This window comes from Sinocyclocheilus grahami, unplaced genomic scaffold (genome assembly GCF_001515645.1).
Source record: "Sinocyclocheilus grahami isolate Dianchi unplaced genomic scaffold, SAMN03320097.WGS_v1.1 scaffold672.1, whole genome shotgun sequence".
Taxonomy (NCBI): domain Eukaryota; kingdom Metazoa; phylum Chordata; class Actinopteri; order Cypriniformes; family Cyprinidae; genus Sinocyclocheilus; species Sinocyclocheilus grahami.
Window position 1 is genome coordinate 347209 of NW_015505851.1, and position 22617 is coordinate 369825.

Consider the following 22617-nt stretch of genomic DNA (forward strand, 5'->3'; position numbering starts at 1 on the left):
GGCATGGCGTGTGAATCAGTCATAGCCCACAGTGTTTGGAGTTTGTAAGCACACAAAGAATGTTGAGGCTGGAGAAGATAATTTCAGAAGAAACAATTCCCAAAAAACCTAAAACAGTCCGGTGTGAGACACAGCAGAATTAGCACATATTATGAGCAACTTTGTAGTGTAAGTTTTACAATGCCATACTGTAAAAATATCCTGTCATATCAGAAAAAAACAATTGGCAGCTGTGTAAACATATTTACACAAACTGTACATTTCACAGTTTAATATTGTAAATGACAAAAAAAGTGAAAATTTCTGCTGAATTATCAAGGCTACAATGATATTAAAATCTGTTTTTACCTTTATAATGTACCGACAATCACCTTAAAAACACAGGTTGCAAAGAGAAAAACACACGATTAATCAAAACTCATCACGAGTAGCTTTTCCAAAAGCTGAGATAAAAACTAATATATAGAAGCCTAACTCTAACAAACAAAACACCATCAAAACACTCAAATAAATAATGCAATGAACATTCATTTATTTAACAAGACGTAACACAAAACCCGAATGCGCACATCTGATAACAAATAATTAAGAAACAGTAATTTCAATTAAAAAACATTAAATGTGAGCTGTCACACAGGGAATTCTGGGAATGTCAGTTTGCAGTTTTTTCTACTGTAAATTAAAAGACGGCTTGTTCTTTTTCACTTCCAAAAACTGTAAATATAACACATTTAATGTAAAAAAAAATTACAGTAAAATTCTGTCTTACAATTTTTCACCATATACACACACACATACTGTATATATATGTGCGTGAGGTGTGTACGCGCTCTGGCGTAGTTTACGCGAGCGCCGGAAGTGATCTCTCGCGCGTATACGTCACTCATTGTTCACACAGTGCACAGTCATTGTAGGTATGACGGCTAATCAAAATGGTACTTACTTGCGCTTATCCAGATTGTTCAAACCGACTTAAAACTAAAAGATTACGTTCTCTCGCGCGAACTCATTCGGGAGTGGTGACTTTCCACGTATTCCCAACTTCTGAGCCTGCTCGCCTGAAGTTATGCTTGATTGCTCTTCGGCTGGATATCAACACAGCCATTAACGTAAACTACGCCAGAGCGCGTACACACCTCACGCACCGGATGCCGTGCGCACGCTCAAAGACAGTTGGACATAGTGGTGTATTAGAGGTAAAATATTATATAAATACTGTTCGGTTTCTCGCACAAACCGATCGTTTCGTGTCTTAGGACATCAGTGTGTCGTCACGAGCCGCAGGGTTTCATTTGGATTTGTCTGTGCATGTTTTTTTTACTCTCATAGATTTTGTTACCATTGCCATGCATTATACGACTGACAGACTGCAACGGCTGGAGTTAAAAATCATAATTTGTGTTCTACTGAAGAAACAAAGTCACCTACATCTCGGATGCCCTGCAGGGTAAGCAGATAAACATCACATTTTCATTTTGGGGTGAACTATCCCTTTAAGGAAACCTACCACCTACCACTTAAGCAGGGTTTTACGGCAGCATTTTTGAGTCTTTTACAGTTAAAAAAACATTAAAATGTTTTCCTTAAATATCGTAATGAACTGGACAGGAACATTAGGCATTTCTTTTAACCTTCCAATTTCACTTAGTTTTCTTAGTTTTATTTAAAATGAACAAAACTCAGTGTATTCATGTACTTAATCAAATTCCTGTTTGCTCCTCTTTCTGCCAAATGATTTGTCATAGTATTTGGTGTCCCACATCATAAGAAAATAAATGTAATCTGTTAAGTTTAAGCACATTTCCTTTAACGTCAAAACACAACATGAAATGTGTAATTCTAAAACGGGCAAAAACAGTTGTGCAAAATCGATATGGAAAACTCCTTCGTATTACCACATCAGCCTGGGTCTTTTCTTAGAGCTGAATTTTGCAAAAATGCACAAAGCAGTTTATAGACCATTTTATACACAGCTTTCTATGAAACCTTTTATTTGAACAGATTTATAATTACAAGAAATGTTATGATTAGCGTCATTCCACAACTAGGCCCTAAAAGTAATTCAGCGCTGATCACAAATTCTATGTAACCCTATTTTACAAGATCAGAAACGTTCAGTAAATAAGCAATAATGCTACTGAACATAGCATTATTTACAGCATCAGAGATTTACAGTACAACAATAGCAGGTGCATAGCAGAAGAGGATCTCTTTCCAGAAATGGATTATATAAACCAGCATTTATAAGGAGATGAATAATCACAGAAGTGAAATGGATTTTGAGTGTCAAATGGATTTTGCATAGATAATCAATCACTGCCAGACATTATTATTTCTTGCCGGGCAATAAGACAATCATCGATATGTAACCCTATTTTACAAGATCAGAAACGTTCAGTAAATAAGCAATAATGCTACTGAACATAGCATTATTTACAGCATCAGAGATTTACAGTACAATAATAGCAGGTGCATAGCAGAAGAGGATCTCTGTCCAGAAATGGATTATATAAACCAGCATTTATAAGGTGATGAATAATCACAGAAGTGGATTTTGAGTGTCAAATGGATTTTGCATAGATAATCAATCACTGCCAGACATTATTATTTCTTGCCGGGCAATAAGACAATCATCGCAATCCATTCAATCACATTCAGTAGCACTGACCACCTCAATATGCAAATATATGTGCCATATTTTTGGCCAAATGTTTTATTATTAATGCCTTCATTTGATGATTCTCAGATGGAACAGAGTAGAGCAAAGCAAAAAGCTAAAGCAAAGTATGCCTGCTAAGAAAAAAAACTCAAATGCTGCAATCCTGAACCCTCAAAACCCATTTCAACTCAAAATTAAGAGAACCGAATCGCATATGCACAAAATTAAAACACACACATATTTGATATGTAATTCGAATCAAATGCTACATCCATAACGCTTGGTACAATGGTATAAGAATTCAACCCACGACATTCACAAATAGGTTTAAGGCAAAAAATGAATACAGCAGACACTGAAAAAAGCAGGCCATATCAATGTTGATTTGTTTGGCTCAAATAAAAGTCAAAAATCACAGCTGGTGCTGATAAAGGAGCATTTGTGATGAGTATTATTTCAGCTAGCTAATCTCATTGAGACCTACACTTTCAAATCCTCAAAGGTAGTTATTACAACCGGTGGCATGATTGTTCAAAATCAAATAAGAAACAAAACAAATATTCTATAGATATATGTCTATATACTGGAAATTACACTAATATACAGTTTACAAACACTGAGGTGTAAAATTAGGGAGGCATACAGTAAACGCACTGCTAAAGAACATCCCTAAACAGACTCAAAGTATTTAAAGACCTCATGAAATGACTTTCTACTTTCTATGTTGACTTGTTCGTCCAAGTTTGTGATTGTATTTATCTTAAGCTGAGTTGGTAACTGCATTTGACGGTGGTTTCCAGATGAAATGAACACTAGAGGCAGTAAACGACAACAACTTTTGTTCCTTTTCACACAAATTATGTTTACGGGGCAGATTCTTGATGAATACATGCTTATTTTTGCATGTTGTCTTGCACAATACTCTGTTATGAATACAGAGTAATTTTACCATAGTGCATTTTTTGTAAACGAATACATTTTGTCATTTGCATTACATAATCGGCTCCATATGTGTGGCATTTCCGACGCAGTAAACTTGCTCGTTAGTGCACCTGGTAAAGCACTGCACTTGCAATTAGCAAGCTAAAATGGCATGCTTGTTTCAGCAAATGTGTTTTTATCTCACATTTGCTTTTGTAAACAATATAGGTTAGATTTAATTGATGAAAAGCCACAATATGTACCAACAACTAATTTAACTAATAGTCACATTTAACTGTGGTTTGGAGACATTTGAACATGCCATTTAGCATCAGAGACTAGACCTTTCGATTTGAGACTGCCATGAAATGTGCTATAACCAACACTTTTTGCAACCATTTTACATCCACAGGCACGTTTTCTTTTCTTTTTTCATGACACTGTGCCGTTTAATAAATCTGAATCTGCAATGGGGTAAAAATTATATAGCTTATAGCGCCTCTTGTAGACATGTCATGTGAAAAGTGCACTAAAATGTACCTGGAACAATGTATTTCTGGTTTTGCTATTTACACATTTCAAGAAATGTAGGCATAGTCATGTATTTCTTGGGCTCATTTACCACCGTTAACCAGTATTTACTATTTGCTAATGGTGGCAGGTGGTGTATTTCATGTGGTCTTTAAATTCATACACTAGACCCTGAAATATTCAAGCACTTCAGACCTGAGGATATAATAGCCACACTTTCACAAAACAATAACATGGACCCCAAAAGCTCAGCTTATCATAAAGCCTAAACCATAAAACAGCAGTATTTTGGTGTGTATTTTGCATCACTAACTGTGGGGAGAAACTGATACAAAGGCAGTGGCTTTACTCTTGAGGATGCAGGGTCAGATTGAACATTTGTCCCTACATCAGGCAACAATAGAAAATAAAGACATCTGTGCATATATGCTGTGTAAAGCACTACATAAGCTATTGCTCTTTGATACTACAGGCATCGTGCTGCTCGAACCCATGCAAAACATTCCAGCAGTCTCTCGTTACACACAAAGCAGGGAGTCCGTTTTGTAAAAACAAAGTCTGTGAAGGTAAAAAGTCAATGTTATGCTATGAAACAGATGGTGTAACACACCTCAGAGCACTAGTGACCAGCCGTGAGAGCTGTGCTGAGTGAACTGTCTGAGCGTGCCCACTGATCTGAGGCCTGCTGGGGTGGTTTTCTGTCCATCCTGCGGATCAGGAACGCCTGCCTGGTTGAGCTCGTGGTATGGGACAAGATGTGGTCATGTTGGCGGTCTTTCTGCCTCTTCTGAAGAAAACAAACCACAAAATAACTCAATGTGCTAATAATCTCCTGGGACTCGACCCAAGTCATGAAATGTAACTTTAAAATAGCATTTAGACAGTGAAAATAGGACTCGGAATTGTTTTTCAGTACACTAATATTTAAAAGTACGGAGCCCCGCACATGACATTCAATTCAATTCAATTTATTCAAATTAAATTTTCTAATCCGTTCGCTCGATTTACTAATTTATTCCCTCGTTTTAAGTAAACTGTGCACGAAATAATCCATTCTACTGTCCGCATTCTCATAAATCGATGTAGATGCCTCTCACTTGATTCCATGCAATGCTGCAAGGCTTTTGAGAATGTGTATAACTCATTCCCAACTCAAAATAAAACCCAAATTAAAGTGTCTCTGTCAATAACATAACATAACGGCAGCAACAGGTTTATGAGAAAGTGGAACGGATTATTATTTAGTGTGCATGATCTACTTAAATCGAGGGAATGAATTAGTAAATTGTGCACACGATTGACTTTTTTCCCCAAAAGTATAGGATGAGTAAGAGGTTTTTTGTATTTATAAAAAAAAAAAAAGAGAGATTTAAGGATGAAATAATGATAAAATAAATGCAGTTATTTTGAACTTTCTATTCATCAAAGAATCATGAAAAAATAAAATGAATCGCAGTCTCCACAAAAATATGAAGCAGCACAACTGTTTTCAACATTGATAATAATCAGAAATGTTTCTTGAGCAGCAAATCATCATATTATACTGATTTCTGAAGATCATGTGACACTGAAGACTGGAGTAATGATGCTGAAAATACAGCTGCACATCACAGAAATACATTACAGTTTACAGTATATTCACATAGAAAACAGTGATATTTCACAATATTACTGTATTTTTAATTCAGTACAGTGCAGCACCGTACAGTACAATACAGTAATACAATTTTTCTTTTTCTTTTTTCCTAAAACGAGCCATAACATTTTACATCTAGACATTTTTAAGTGAAAACAAGACAAAATATGGTAAATGCAGACTGCAGCAGAGCGGTGAGTTTAACCTGTAGGTGAAGGTGAGTCGATGTCGATCCCTAATGCTGCAATAGAGCTCCTGGGTCGAATGCACCTCTCACCAGAGAAACTTCTGCGTAGCAATGCCTATATCAGCACAAAAACAGAGTTACTTTATAAAAATCAATCTGAGCAGTGACACGCAGGCACAAGAAACATTAGAGCATCTCAGTTTTGTACTGTATGTATGAATGCGGTTGGTTAGTTAGCGGTTAGCTGGTGCACCTTGCGTGTCAGCGGGCTGCTGGGAGCCGAAGCGCTGCTGTATAAACTCAGGCTGGAGTTAGATCTGCTGACGGTCAGGCCTTTAGCGCTGCCTCTGCGGCCCGAAGCCTCGAACGCGTCCGGAGAGAGATACTTCTCCTTTATCTTCAGATTCGTGCGTCCCTTTACTGTGTGCAGAAGGAATGATGCATAAAAGTCTTTACTGACCAGTGTTGGGGAAAGCTACTTTTAAATTTATTAGAAGTTTCATCTGGTCTTGTAGAACCGCTTCTCAATATTATTTATTATTATTATTCTGAGTTGCATTACTTTTATTCATTTTGAAGAATACTGAATCTGTGTTTTTTTATGAGTGAGATGAATTAATGCATATTCATATTTATTTTAGAACTACAGTAACATCTCCTGATTTCTGTCACCATGGCAACACCAGAGTTGTCAATCAATAAATTGGGAAAAAAAGTAACTTGCATTACGTATTTGAAAAAGTTACTCAGATATTCTCTTGTAAATTTAAAAAGTAATGCGTTACTTTACTAGTTACTTGAAAAAAGTAATCTGATTACGTAACTCGCGTTACTTGTAATGCGTTACCCCCGACACTGTTACTGACACTACAAATAACAAAAATGCATCCTTGCTGAATAAGTATTATTAATAAGCAAGAATTAGGAGTTAGAGGCAAAAATTGTAGGTAATAGTGAGAATTGGTCCCTAAACTAAAGTATGACCCATTAGATAATATTACACAGAAAATAGCAAGATCTTCCAAACTGTCAGCATATTGTTTGTCCTCTGATTTCATCTACAATAAGCAGATTTTGAATAAGTGTGAGATATTCACCTCTACAGGGGTCATTCTTCACTAGAAACTCATCTAACGCTGTCCATCCACCACCAACTCGAACCATCAGAGTGCTTCTGAGAATACGAACCATCCGCAGCTGCTGAGAGTCTCCAAACTGGTGAAAATCACAGAAATATCATCAGGGGTGTAGTCATGAATATATAGCTGTGCTGCCCCATTTACATTAACATCTGATTTGAGCATTCAAAGGCTGTGTATAAACTCGTTGGTTCTGGTTTTAGTCCATTTAGTCCTGGGCTGCGTTTCTCAAAAGCATTGTGAGATAAGTTGATCTTACGGACCACTGGTGGCAATAGATCTTACAGTGTACTTAGGCTTACAACGCTTTTGGGAAGCATAGCCCTGGTTTGTTTAGCATTCACAAGAACCAGATATGCTTGTACATGCTGTCCTTTTTATGGTCGAATCATGTGACATTTGCGTCTTTGGTCCGTGTTGCATTCATATCAGTCGAACCGCATTAGAATTGTGATCTGATCTCCCAAGATCAGGTGTTGATATCAGGTATAAACATGCATTATTTGTACCGAGAATAGATTTTCACTCACCCTGTAGCGATTTGCGCTTATTTGCTCTACTTGAAATCTCTTTGGACAGTTGCATTGAGAGACCTGACGGCTCACCTGCAGAATTGAGGTTTGTGTTAGTCGTCTTACAGAAATACTCAATGCAGGGAAGAATATAAAAACAGAGCTACACACACCTCCTCATTGATTTGGTCTGCATCTATCGCCTTTCTGTAAGGGTCTCGGCTTGGATGGAGGGCACTCACAAATTCATAGTAGTCAATGAATCCATCACCGTTAACATCAAATATGTTAGCAACCGCAGTCATTTCCAGGGAGTTGGTGGGAAATTCTGTACAAAGTCAAATATTGCAAACAGTTACATATATACCCATACGACAAGGCTATATGAAATATTCACATATGTATATTCTCTAGGTGGATGAAGATATGCTTATAACATATATTAAATCATGTACATATATTAATAATATCTATATGAGGATATTTATATAGTAGTATCTGATGCAACGATCTATGTCAGCAATATATGTATGCATATATATATATATATATAAACAGATACATTTTCAAAAATCATGTTTTTTATGATGTTATCATGTTTTTATTGTGTTAGTTAGCTGTATTTTTTAGTTATTTTTTAACCTAATCAAAATAACCCAACTGCAGTTTGACAGATTAACTGGAATGCACAATGAAAAAACATGATTTTTGAAAATTGTTAAAAGAGTTATCTGTTTTTGCAAATGAACTCTTCATATACAATATATACTGTATATACTGTATATACACACACACACATACATATATGTAAATACATGTCTATTTTTTATATTTACTCATAATATCAAATTGTATTGACTGGCTTTAGGATGGACAAAAAAATCGTAAAATATATTACATCTATAGATTACATAGTATATTTCATATATGAAAAGTATTAGAAATTGGAACAATTTCATATATGTTTTTAATTCATATGACAATTTCATACATGGAAATGTAATACATGTACACATATTTTTGCATATGGGTATTCACCCAAACAACATGATGCAAAAAATCAGCAACCAAGAGTTGTAATGCTCACTAGAGGCCAGAACGCTGGTGATGAACTCCTTGTGAGTGATTCGTCCATCCTGATCACGATCAATGCTACGAAAAACATCCAGTATCCGGGATTTGAGGTGACTTATCCACTGCATGTATCTTTTCCGCCAGATGTTGAAGTCAAAATTAGCAAACTCCTCCAGCTGCATGTGCCAAAGAGACGGTTCTTAGACAACCACATGGATTCAAACACAAACGTATTCTTTTCTCAAAGCTAGAGCGCAGTCATGATCACCTCTTTCAGCCTCTGCAGATGTTCCTCTAGTCTGCTCTGTCTGCCGTGGGCCAGGAGCCAGAGTGTCCTCCATTGACTCACCAGCTGACTCATCACAGGTGTCTGAGGGTCCAGTTTCTCCAGTGGAAGAGGAACAGACGGCAGGGGCTTCGCTGTGCCTCTCCTCTCTATACATGAATACAATCCACAGAGATTACAGCCAAATACATGCACACAATAATCACAGCAGCGGATCACACCGATTCTGAATCAAAAAAAAAATTCTCAGTAGAAGAAAGTAAGTCATACAGGTTTGAAATGACATAAGTGAGTAAATGAGGAGAGAATTGTTTAATGTGAATAGATTGTTATTGGCTGTTAGTACCGCGTGCTGAGTGATGAGATCTGCAGAGAGCTCTAGGTCTTCAGGCAGCAGCTCCTGCTCCTTCAGATTGAGAGACTCTTCAGCGGAGGAGATCCAGTCCAGTAATCGCTGGATCTCCTCTCTCTCTGCCTCGAGAGCAGACAGTGTGGTCTGGATCCTCTCGGCCTGCTGCTTCGCCCACGTTTGGACCTGAGCCATCAAATCACACATAGAACACATACACATCATTTCGGCTCTGTATGCCACCAGAATACAATTAAAATGAAACAGTCAAGATTAAATTGAAGTGCAGACTTCAAGCTTTAAGTCAAGGGGTTAAACAAAAATACAACATAAAGTGCTTAGGAATTACATCAGTTTTTATACACAGTCCCCCCATTTTCAGGGGCTCAAATGTAATTGGACAAATAAATATAATCATAAATAAAATGTTAATTTTTGATATTGTGTTGAGAATCCTTTGCAGGCATTGACTGCCTTACGTCTGGAGCTCATGGACATCAGCAGAGACTGGGTTTCTTTACTGCAGCTGACCTCAGTTGTTGTGTGTTTGTGGCTCTTTCTGTCTTTAGTGTTGTCTTCAGCGAGTGAAATGCTGCTCAATTGGGTTGAGATCAGGAGATTGACTCGGCCATCACAGAATAATCCACTTTTTAACCTTCAAAAACTCCTGGGTTGCTTCAGCAGTATGTTTTGGGTCATTGCTCATTTGTACTATGAACCGCTGTCCAATCAGCTTTGCTGCATTTGACTGAATCTGGGCAGAGAGTATATCTCTACACACTTCAGAGTTCATCCGGCTGCTTCTGTCTTCTGTCTCATCATCACTAAACACCAGTGACCCAGAGGCACTGAAGCAGCTCATGCATCACACTGCTCCATGCTTCACAGACGATGTGTGTGCTCTGATCATGAGCTGTTCCAAGCCTTCTCCAGACTTTTTCTTCCTGTCATTCTGGTATAGCTTGGTCTTTGTTTCAGCCATCCAAAGAATGCTTTTCCAGAAGTGCTCTGGTTTAAGTCTTTGGTTCTTTTAATTGTGATGATTTAGGCTCACATTTAACAAAAACCCACCAATCTCAACAAATTAGAATATGGTGACATGCCAATCAGCTAATCAACTCAAAACACCATCAAGTCAAAGGTCTTTTAGTATAATTGTACAAACGCCTGCCTTCAGCTCGTGCTTCATGTGTCTTTTTGCGGTCAAATCTTTACAAATTTTTATAAAGTAAATGTAAGAACATTGATATTGTTAGTAATATTTGAAAATGAACACTTACTGGACTAAAGCAGCTCAGCTTTACTTGATTATCCTTGATTTTTTTTGTGTGTCTCAAATATGATCATCAGGCTTTTGAGAAATGTTTATTTGTTCATTTCTCAATTATCATCGTGTTGCATTGCATTATATGTTTTGATAATCGAACTAAGCATTTAAATATCATCTTACTAAGACATATTATCGGAGATAGAGTGGCGACTGATATTTATCTGATGTACTGTTATAAACATCTTATTGATTTACGTAACAAGATATTTATTTTTGTTTCAGTTTTACAGAACCATATTTCATCACTTCAACTATCACACCTTTATAGAAAAATGAATGAGACTTCCAGAACCCAATGGTTTTGCCCAATCACAACTGTCAACAGATTTCAACTGATTAAGCTCTAGAGATCATCGTCTAACTGGGCTCACCTCTTCATAGCGAGTCTTTGTGATGCTGATCCATGATTTGATGGTGATGACAGAGTCTGGATGACAGGAGGACAGAATCTCCTCGCCCAGTGTGTGAATGTTCTCGAGCGCCGTCTGCTGAGTGTTCAAGGAAATCATCGACTCCTGCAGATCACAAAGACATTAATATGAAACTCATGTGATACCAATCTCTGGAGTAATAAACAAGTCTATGTCCGCCGTACCTGATGACAGGTACGAAATGCCAGAAGAGCCTCCTCTTCCTCAGGCAGCACGCCGTACTTCAGGACCCTCTCAACATCCCAAAGATGATCCAGGAACGAGTGAACTATTCCATCGAACTCTTCCGCCTGAGAACCAATATGATGGGATTATCAAATATGTCTGAATATACCTCACAAACCTTCATCACCATTAAGGAAAAAAAATACATAGTGTTATTTTTGTATTATTATACTTTGAATTGAATTTTTTGCATTTTTATTTTGTTTTCATTTTAATTTGAGTTAAATCTAGTAATTTTTGTGTGCGTTTTAGCCTTTTTTTTTTTTGCTTTTTTGAATATATTTTATTCATTTTTATTTGAGTTTTAGTTTTGGTAATTTTAGTACTAAAAGAAAAGTAGAAATGCTGTCTTCACAACTAGCTGTAGGGTGCAGTACGTTGGGATTATCAAATATGTCTGAATGTACAATGTGAATGTGTATGGTAAAAAAATGTACAGTGATATTTCAGAATTGACAAACTTCATATTTTTTTGAATTTATTTTTATTTTTATGTTTTGTTTTCATTTTTTTCCCCTGTAGTTTGCAATATGTTGGGATTATCAAATATGTCTGAATGTACCTCACAAACGTTCATCACCATCAAAATGTACAGTACAGTGTTATTTTAGAATCACTATACTTTGTAATCATCAATATTTATTAATGTTTTTATGCTTTAAGCTTTAGTACTTTTTTGTGTATTTTAGCCATTTCTATTAGTTTTTGCATTTTAAAATATCTTTTAATTTTGATTTCAGTTTTAGTTTTAGTAATTAGTCATTTATAAGCTAAAAAAAACATTTTGCCTTTGCAACTAACTGAATATTCAGTTTTATTCATGTTAACAGTAACAACACTACAGTACCTTGGATGTTATGTAAGTGCTTGGGATTAAAGTGTCAGCTAAATGCATAAATGTAACTATACGTGTTTGTGAAAGAAGGTGCTATGATTATCAGTGGCGTGTGCTGGTACCTGTTGCAGCGCGGCCTCTAGTCGACTCTGTCTGGACACAGAGAGTTTACACACGGCCTCCCAGCGGCCCTCCAGCTCCTCCATCTGCTCCTGCAGCCAGTGTGCATCGGCCGTGCTGCTCCGCGTCAGATCCCTGACTGAGCGCTTCAGCGTGCGGATACAGCTGGCACGCTTCCCGAGCTCCCGCTGGAACACCTGGGCATCAGAGGAGGAGCAGAGCTCACCTACAGCAGACTATAGACTACCGATAACACACTGAGTTCATATGAGACCCGTGCTGGCAAAATGAGAAATTTTACTCTGAGACTTGCTGTACCTTGTGCTTGTCTATCAGATTGCTGACCAGGTCTTTTTCACCACAGACAGGCACATCTTCAGCCAGCTGTGGCTCGGCTCTGTACAGCCAGTCATTAAGAGCCAGCAGAGCGTCAGTGAATCTGCCTGAAAACAGCAGAGCCTCTTCCAGCTTGTGCTGCCTGGGGACAGAAAAGCGGAGTTTAGAGCTCAGAAACAGACTCACAGTGCACTACAGAGCTCCCGTCAGCTCACCTCTCGCTGGATTTGCCGCTGATGGTGTCCCATGAGTCTCTGAGCTCAGACACCATGTTCTCCAGGTGCTGTGTGTCTTCAGGACTCTGGGCTTTCTCCTGCAGCGAGCGGCCTCTCTTCAGACAGGCCTCGTACATGGGCCGCTTCGAGCGGAGCAGCTTCTGGAACTCCTGAAAACATACAAATTCACCTTATAAATGAACCGACTGAACTGACTGCTTCGGTGGCGAAATTTCCAGTGTAGTTTATACTGTTTCTTATATACTCCATTGTCAAGTTTTACTTTACTGAGGGTTTTTACAGCAACTTTTAATGGGCGCCATCATCAGAAATAAGAATTTATCCATCCATTATTTTTTATGGAAACCTTTTTCCGCTCACAATTCAGACTTTTTTCCTCCTAATTCAGAGCTTCTCATAATTTGGACTTTGTTTCTTGTAGTTCAGAGTTTAATATTGAACAATTCAGACTTTTTTTGTGAGTTTATATCTCGCAATTCAGTTCTGTTTTGTTTTGTTTTGTTTTTTTGCCAAAGAATAAGAAATAAAAACGTTATTGCAACTTTTTATCTCACAGCTTTGATATCTTTTCTCACATTTGCAAGTTTACGTCTCGCAGTTCTGAATTTATATCTTACAATTCTGACAATTTGACTGAGTTTATATCTTGCAATATATACCGCTATATCAGGGTAGAGATGCATCGATACTAAATTTCTCAGCCAATATGATAGCCAATAACACATACCGAGTTGGGTTTTCTTAAGGGGGAAAAATTCTCCCAACTAATGCTGTAAAGCGTAAACTATACACAGTGTATACATAGAACCCTCTCATTTGGTACATAATATAAGTGGTTAAAATGAATGACAAAACTATTACATTCAATGCCATTTATTTTCAGATATAATAATCACACTCAAATCAAGCGTAGCGTTAGTTCTGGCAGGTCATGTTAGTCAAGCTCGCATCAGCTGACTCTCAGCTGATCCCCATCTACCTATGGGAATACGACACCTATCTAAGTTATTTTAACTGTAATAAAACTAAAATAAAATATATATTTGTTTAAATTCTTAGTTGCCAAAGCAACATTTCTCATTGTCATTTAGTTGTTAAATAAAAATAACTGAAATACAAATAAAAATTATAAAAATTATATAGCCATATAAAAAAAAATTAATTGAAAAAAATTGCATTTTGTTTTTTACTTTTTATTACAAAATTAAAAATTATATTATTACATTAAAACGAATTCCAACAGCATCTCAATGACACTAATACTATATATGATACTAAACATACACATTCAATACTTCAACAAATGTTGCACACCATTTCCAAGCAATTCCATATCATAACATAAAATGATTTTTAACACCTTGATGGAAAAGCATTTTGTTTCTTTTAAGATTAGCCAGTAGAAAAATGTGTTAATCATTTTACTTTAAAATGTTAATGTCAACACAGTCACACTTTTGGAGTGCATCACATTCTAATTACTTTGGTTACATTTTACAATAAGGTTCCATTTGTCAACATTAGATAACTTCATTAGTTATCATGAACTAACAATGAAAAATACTTCTAAAGCATTTACTAATCTCATTAAATGTTCATGTCAACATTTATTCATATTTTATTAAAATCAAAAGTGATACCTTTTAATATTATTTATTCGACCTGAGTTGGCATGAACTAACAATAAACAGTTGTATTTTTAACTAAAACTAATGGAACTAATGTTAACAAAGATGAATAAATGCTGTAACAAATGTATTGCTCATTGTAGTTTATGTTAGCTAATGTATCAACTAGTGTTAACTAATGGGACCTTACTGTAAAGTGTTATCCTAATTTTTAAGTTGGTCACACTTTAGTTTGGGGCCCTATTCCATTCTATTAACTATGATTTTGCCTCAATAAACTCCTAATTAGCTGCTTATTAATAGTTAGTAAGGTAGTTGTTAAGTGTAGGTGTGGGGTTTAAGGATTAAAGGATCTAAAATATGGTCATGCAGAATAAGGCATTAATATGTGCTTTATAAGTACTAATAAACAGCCAATATGCTAGTAATATGCATGCTAATAAACAACTAGTTAATAGTGTGAATTGGTCCCTAAACTAAAGTGTTACCTATTTTTTTATATACGTATATATATATATATAATATGTAATATACATAATATGTATAAAATCCTTTTAAGAAAATTAAACTCTCAAAACTTTATGTGATACTATGTTGTAAGCCTGTAGATGGCTATAATTATGCAGAATATGCTGTCATCACCTTTCTTTCTTGCATTTTAGCGTAGACAGTGCTCCACTTCTGCTCCAGTATGCATAAGCTATGCTCTGTGCCGGAGCCCCGGGCCACTTCACTGCCCTCCAGCATCCTGTGGATGGCGTTGCGCACATTTGTGTAAGCGTGCATTTTAGAATCCATCTCATTACACAACTCCTGCAATGCAAGATACAGAAATGAGACTTCAGTGTTTTATAAACCCAGTTTGCGGGGTTAAGACTCCAAGTTCAGCATGCAGCATTCAAGTGCTCATTACCAAATGAGCGTTCAGTCTCTCGTTGGCAGAGTCTGGCATTCCCCACACGGTCTTACTGGACGACAGCCTCAGGTCTGTGTGCTCCAGCCACTGCAGGAGATCCTGGATCTCCATGGTTACGTCCTGAACCTGCAATCCAGTTATAAGGGCTGAGTTTATAATACACACTCACATAAAAAGAAATGCAAAACCTGAAAGAAAACAAGTAGCGGAAAAGATTGAATCCAAGAATTGATAATAATATAGCATAATATGAAATTTACAAGTAATTTTTTAAAGGCCAGTCATTTTTGACTGAGCACCAAATTAGGTAAAGGATTTTCAGCACAGCACAAGGGTTAAGGATTAAGCATTTTTTCTAGAAAAAGGGGAACAAACATATGAGACAATGGGACTGAGTCCAACTAAAACCATTCTGTTTTCATGAATTCTGTAATCTGGTTTATTTGCTGGTGTTTGTGGTCACCTGACTGAGGTTATTTTCCAGCTCTAGCTGTCTGCGCTCTGTCTCACAGCGCACAAATTCCCAGCGTTCGTTCAGCTGTTCCAGACGAGTCTGCAGGACATGTGAACTGTCTCCCGCCCCAGACTCCATCAGGTTTCTGCCGGCCTGGTTCAGAGAGTCTACCGTGTGCACATGGGACATCACATCATTCCGCAGAACCTAAAGGCACACAACAACAAGCACTTTTGTTTAAAAGTAGTAGCCAGTATACAGTACAGACTGTGTAAATGCTGTGTAGGATGCAGTAAGCAGTGGCTGGAGTGAACGTGATTTCACCAAGTACAACATTCTAATCAACCAATCGGAATTGAGGGATACAGCCCATTTAAAGAAAATGACAGTTTTAGGCTTACAACCAGGGTTACATGCTTCTGAACCTTTGTTATTCAGCTATCATTTCCCTCTGATTTTAGGGATAAGTTATGGGTAGGTTTAGGAGTACACTCTTAAAAATAAAGGTGCTTAAAAGGTTCTTCACAGCGATGCCATAGCAGAACCCTTTTTGGTTCCACAAAGAAGCATTCAGTCAAAGGTTCTTTAAAGAACCATCTCTTTCTCACCTTTTTATAATCTGAAGAACCTTCTTTCACCACAACGAAGCTTTAGTGAAAGAGAAAGGTTCTTCAGATGTTAAAGGTTCTTTATGGAACCATTTAGTCAAAAAAGGTTCTTCTATGGCATCGTGAAGCACCTTTATTTTTAAGAGTGTAGGGATAGGGTTAGGTCTATGTTTTTGAAGAGGTTGATCCAGGAACATGTCTTACGTGGCTGTTTTTAAAAGCAGTAGCCAGTATCCCAGCTAGCATAAATATGTTTTAAGAATGTTTGATAATAGTTAGTAAGGTAGTTGTTCAGTATTAGTTTTTTTTTCTTGGTTAAATTAACATTAAGCAAACATGCAAACATTATGCTATTTTTGAATGTTCTCTGAACGTTTTTAAGCAAGTAGGAACATTTAAAAAAATGCTAGAACATCCAACTAAAACGTTTCTGAAATAAACTGTTGCACTGTTGTAGAACTGTTGTTCATAACTTTGAGAGAACCTTGCTAGAATGTTAGGTACTAACATTCCTTGTTAGTTGGGAGACAGTAGATCTATGCAGCATTCAGTAAGCAGTACACTAGCGTTTCATTCGAAATGAGCAAAAATCACTGCAAAAGTGAGGACACAACATTGACAAGAATGTGCCAATGAGTGCCTTAGAGTTTGTGTTTGTACCTTGTGCTTGGCTAGCTCTATCTCACAGGTTTGCAGGTCAATGCTTATTGACTGAGAGGCTTGCAGTAGGTCAGCCGTGTGGGAGAGCCAGGCGTGCAACTCATCAAGAGTGTTCTGGAACTGACCCAAGCCCAGCAGTGCACACTCCAACTGGTGCTGCTCGAAAACACAGTGCTCTTGTTGAAGTATCATTATGATGAAACAGTATTTTTTTTTCCATTTAGCTGAGCTTTTACCTGTCTGCTGACAGTCTCTGACTCCAAGTTGTCCCATCGCTGACGGAAGTCACTCAGTGGAGAGATGGACCCAGGCCGCTCAGTGCCCGGGGAAAGGCGACACACAAAGCGATGGTTTAGACTCTCAATCTCGATCTTCTTCTGATAGAGCTCTCGCTTAAATTCCTGAAAGGAGAGGTGATGGAATCACCACTAATTTGTTTGTGACACAGTTTTCAGTTTCTCAAGGTAAGTTTGTGAGGTCTAACCTTCAGGTCACATAGCTGCTCTTTAACTGATCCCAGGTCAGATCCCACTGAGAACTCCTCGGTGGATTTCAGCTCTGCAGACTTCAGCCACTCAAAGAGTCCCTTCAAGAGAAGGACATATTTTTAAGATTGCTTTTGTAGTGTTCTCTTGATCCACTCTACAGTATATGAATATTCATAAGTGCACATTGTCAATTTCTTCCATTGTCCCATGAAGTCAGTGCAACCAAGAAGAGAATTCGCTGAAATATGCTGACTTTAATCCAAGTTCTCTATGGCTAGCTTTGGTGTCTCTAGAAGGGCATCCAAAAGTCCTGCCAATTGGCAGGAAATTGGCCAGTCTGTTAGAGACTCATCACTACAACCACATAGAGGCATGCATGTGGAAATACTACAACTGTAGACAGAGACCTACCACCAATGGATGAGACAAGATAGAAAAAGTAACGAACAGATTGTGTTTGGAAGTTTTCTACAGTAAGTACAAACTTCATTAGGTAGGGTGACCATACGTACTTTTTCTAAATTGCCTAAAATGTCTGGGTTTTGGCTTTGTTTTCCTGTTGTTTTCATACTTGCTGAAGGTAATGACTGAAAAGTAGTTTGACCAATAGCATGTAGGCATTGTACACAATCGACCAATCATGGCGTGTGAGAAGGTGTGATCAACAGAGAACGGTCAAAGCAATGCAAATATGCATGCATAAAATTTATGAGGACAGTAGAGAGAACATCAAACAAAGGAAAATAAAGCCAAAACCTGGACATTTTAGAAATCCTGGCCAGGACATGTCCAATCTGGAAAAATGAGGATGTATATTCAACCTACATTAGGAATGCCTTGAAAGGAATTGAAACTAACTCACCTGCATACTGTCCTGATAATGGAGAGCCATTCGTAAACATTCTTCTAACTTACTGTTGCACTCTGTCCAGATCTTACTGAGATTGTTCCATGTGCCATAAAGCTGCAGAAACAGACAGCTGGATAGTGAGATGTGAACAAATGACTGCATGATGTACAACAGTTTCTGCGAGGATTAGTCTAATTTCAGTTTCAAATACAAACCTCATCCAAATTTTTGGTAACCTCTGGCTTGTCTGTGTCACCACAAGCTGACATGAGTTCCATTCCCAGAATTCCTAGTGTGTCCAGGTCACCTTGCAGAGAATCAATGTCCTCCCTGAGTGTCTGAGAAGGAAGGATAAGAGAGTTTTAATGGTATGAGGCATTGCGTTAATTCAAAACTTTCAGGACGCAATGAGGAAATATTCTTAAATAACCCTGCTGAAAGAACAAAACCAGGTAACGAGCATGTGTTCTGTTTTGGACGCTGGTCCAAAACATTGGATGTACTTCTAAAAGCTGCTAAGTAAAACTAGCAATATTACATCGGTCAACCAGCTTCGCCAGCATTTCTGGTTCACCAGCTAGACCAGCACTAAACCAGAAAGGGCCAGCCTGGACCAGCATAGAGCAGAGAAATATTGACCACAGTATCATTTTTGTAGCCTACCTGCATGGTCTCCAGGCTCTGTCGGATGGTTTCTGAATCTGATCGACTGGAGTTGAGGTCCAGAACAGCTTGCTGGGCATCATTCAGTCCAGATGTCATGTCACTCACATCATTCCAGAACCTGACTGCCAGATCCAGGAGATTGAGAAGCCACTTCTCCCTCTCCTGAGCTTGTCTTTGACCCTCCTCCCAGCGGCTTGTTAGACTGCAAACCCGGTCTTGAATAGCTGAAATTGCCAGGATCATCATAGATAGACCATGCTTATGAAACAATAGTGTTTATGAGATGTTTTAGCATATAAAGCTGTATGTGCCAGAATATGTATGCGATTCATGTTTTGAGGTACCTGTGCCAATGGAACTGTCCCCAAGAGCCCCTGTGTTGGTCAGGAGCTCCTGAGCCTGTGTCCTCACACTGCTGAGGTCCAGATCCAATTTTGAGAGCTCAGACAATGTGTGCTTGTTGTCCTGTAGCTGCTCTTGAATTCGTGGGGAGAGGCCTTGAAGAGCCATTGAGGCCTGCAGGTGACTACACAGACGCTCCACTCTCTCTCCGATCAGAGTCATCCTCTCATTCAGCTGACATGGACATACAGAGTTTCAGGAGTGAGCTAGCATTTATGCAGCTAAAATGTGGCAATGTTGTCTTTCTATACCACTTTAGCAACATAAATATGGCTTCTTTGAAAACAGGTTATATCAGTGTAGAGCATCAGTGGGTTGCATTCCTGTAGTTCAGCTGAGCACGGCGTTAGCAACACCAAGTTCATGGGTTCAAATCCCCGGAACGGTATAAACTGATATACTGTAAGTTATGAAAAAGCTTTAAATAACAGGTGAATCTTTTAAACCTTCTCAAAGTGTCCAGTACACTAGTCTCAGCATCTACAATGGAGTTTTGGGGCATTCATCAAAAGTAGGTCCCCTCTGTGAAGGTCTGATTTATTCAAGTTTAAGAACCTCTGATTTATAACTACAAACCATGTTATACCAACTACCATAAGAAGCCGATTAAGCTGGATTCTCCAGTATGTGTTATGGAGAAAAGTCTTCTCTGTCTTGCAAAATAATGCTGAAGAAGTTTCTTTACTTTACTGCAAGAAGACAATACATCTGAGACCTCTGCAGAACATCTGACTCACTCACAGTTCAACCTTTATTACAGTTTTCAACCAATGATCTTATTGCAGGTGTTCTCCTCCCAATACTCCCTAACTCTTCACCTCATTAATTGCTCTTTTGTTCTCTTGTAAGGGTGGCAGACTGTCAACTAGCCTATGTCAAAACATATCACAAAGTGACTATTTGGTGTATTTGCCTCATCATGTTTATCCAAAGAACATGTTGAAGGCCATGTGGTCCAAAAGAGCAACTTAGTATCACCGCGGATGCCATCCACAAGCAACGTCAGCCAAAATCCCATTCTTTCCCGTGTGACTTCTCTCACAGTCATGTAGGCTATGAGGCCTTCAAAACACATCAGCTTTTACAGCATTCAAACTACTTCTACAATTGTTTTCTATAGGATAAATAAAATATTTTATCATATGCACCCGGAATCAGCATCGAATCTACATGTGTGTCACCTGTGTATAGCGGGGCAGAGACTCCTCCAGTACTCCAGCAGCTTCTCGGACCCTGTCTCTGATGGCCAGATGCTGCTCTTCAGTGTCCCTGGCTTTCTGGCAGAACTCCTCTCCCTGAACTGCATTCAGGTCTGATAGACGCTGGGCCAGCATGATCAGCCGTGCTATCAGTGGCTTATGCTCTGCTATGGACTCCCTGATGCCCTGTTTGGACATTATGCAGCAACATGATCAAACATTGATGTTTGTATTACTTTATCTGAAACAACTAATGAAGTATATAATTGCAATACAAAGTTAATATATTTAATACAGTGTGATGGCTATTAAAATCTAATGTGTTTGAACTTGAACTTGTACTATAGCAAATGTGGGCCAAACATGAGCATCTGTTGTTAATATCTTGCTCTGAAGAAGCAAATTTTTAAGTACCTGTAAGAGGTCCTGTTGTTCTCGGAAAGCCTCGTAGCTGATGGTGTTTAGGGTAAACTGGCAAATAAGGGCTTTGGTTTCCTGTAACCATGGTAACACCTCAGCATAGCCCTCTGAGAACTGAGACAAGAGCGACTGAGCATGCTCCAGTTGAAGCAAGACTTGGGAATTAGTGGCAGTAGTGACCTGGCACTGCTCCTGTAAGGTGTCCAGGGAAGACTTTGGAGGGGAAAAGACAGTAGTATTATGTTGGTTCTTATGTCATGGAAAATGTTTCAAAAGGTATTAAGAATGAATATTAGCTTACCTGGAGTCTCAGTGTCTCCCCATCCTCAGTGTACATCTGCAGGAGTTCCAAAATCTTCACCATTTTCTCAATGTTAAACTTGTGCTGCAGAATCTCCACAGCAAGTATCTGCAGAAAAACGTAGACATCATATTGATTATTTTAAAGAATTTTACAGAATTTCTAGTATATGCACAGAGAACATCATTGTGAATGTGCAAAAACTCACTTTCTGCTCATTGAGCTTGGATGCAATGATGTCTGGGTCCAGATTAATGGCTCTGAGCTCCTCCAGTGCCAGTGAGGTGTCTCTAAACCAAGCCAACTCTTTCTCAACAGCCTGTTCCAGCTGATCAAATGCAAACAGGCTGATAGGTAAGCAGGCATTTAGCAGCTGTATTTATCCAAAATGACTTACAGTACACTTCAAGCAACCTGAGGTATCCACCTGTCTCTTACCTTCTGCCTCTCAGAAGAACACAAGACTGCATCTCCAGTCTCAGTCTGGGCAGCAGGAGCCAGCAGCTCTCTCTCGATTCGACCAAGCCACAGGTGGAGGTCTTCCTGACTGGAGGTACATCGACTAGATGCCTCCAAAGCCTGTTCCAGCCTCTGCAGGACATCAGCACTACCCAGACTCATCACTGAGTACCGGATACGCAGACTGTCTACCCGCTCCTGCACCAGCTGGGTTTCCTCCTCTTTAGATTAGCATGTGAAAGATTGAAACATGTTTGAAACATGTCCTTGTGGGCACTGTGCAAGGTTTAGTGTATGCAATGACACAAAATGGGAGGAAACACCACCTGAAATCTTCTCCATGAGCTCATGAGCACATTGTTGGAGTTTCCCCAGGTTGACACTCTTAGCTTTTATCTCTTCCATGACTGCCTAAAAGGTGATAGAGAAAGGCAATTTCGTTACACACTGAAATCTTGTAGCATACAAATTTATTAACGGATAAACAAAACATTTTGTAATGTTTTACTGACCGTGGCCTGTCCTGTGGCTTCTTGCAGATGGAGCATCCCTCTCTCTGCAGAGCGCAGCTCAGCTAAGTCCTGATCCACAGATATAAGCCATTGCTGAAGTCTGTCTGTCCTCTCCTGAAATAGTTGAGCTCTTGGCAGAATGTCCTCCAGAGTCCTGTGTCTGTGAAAACAAATTATTTGTCAAAACAAAACACATTACATTACTAACATCAGATTTACCCACCCAAAGCATCAGGTAAAAAAGTTG

At 38.5% G+C, this 22617-nt stretch overlaps 1 protein-coding gene across 1 annotated transcript in view; it reads right to left on the reverse strand.

Annotated features, from left to right (window-relative positions):
* Positions 1 to 2673: 2673 nt before the first annotated feature.
* LOC107559020 (dystonin-like) overlaps positions 2674 to 22617 on the reverse strand; it is a 39757-nt gene continuing 19813 nt past the window's right edge. Inside the window, 32 exon segments of the mRNA XM_016242739.1 lie at positions 2674 to 4898; positions 5953 to 6049; positions 6188 to 6354; positions 7032 to 7149; positions 7604 to 7678; positions 7759 to 7913; positions 8673 to 8835; positions 8928 to 9094; positions 9216 to 9480; positions 10996 to 11139; positions 11220 to 11345; positions 12238 to 12432; positions 12554 to 12713; positions 12787 to 12976; positions 13535 to 13571; positions 15078 to 15248; positions 15349 to 15477; positions 15815 to 16012; positions 17074 to 17229; positions 17310 to 17474; positions 17558 to 17659; positions 18424 to 18525; positions 18627 to 18749; positions 19075 to 19301; positions 19422 to 19653; positions 20661 to 20864; positions 21093 to 21311; positions 21400 to 21507; positions 21608 to 21727; positions 21838 to 22079; positions 22185 to 22269; positions 22371 to 22530. Coding sequence (XP_016098225.1) covers positions 4873 to 4898; positions 5953 to 6049; positions 6188 to 6354; positions 7032 to 7149; positions 7604 to 7678; positions 7759 to 7913; positions 8673 to 8835; positions 8928 to 9094; positions 9216 to 9480; positions 10996 to 11139; positions 11220 to 11345; positions 12238 to 12432; positions 12554 to 12713; positions 12787 to 12976; positions 13535 to 13571; positions 15078 to 15248; positions 15349 to 15477; positions 15815 to 16012; positions 17074 to 17229; positions 17310 to 17474; positions 17558 to 17659; positions 18424 to 18525; positions 18627 to 18749; positions 19075 to 19301; positions 19422 to 19653; positions 20661 to 20864; positions 21093 to 21311; positions 21400 to 21507; positions 21608 to 21727; positions 21838 to 22079; positions 22185 to 22269; positions 22371 to 22530 — 4828 coding nt within the window. The 3' untranslated portion in view covers positions 2674 to 4872.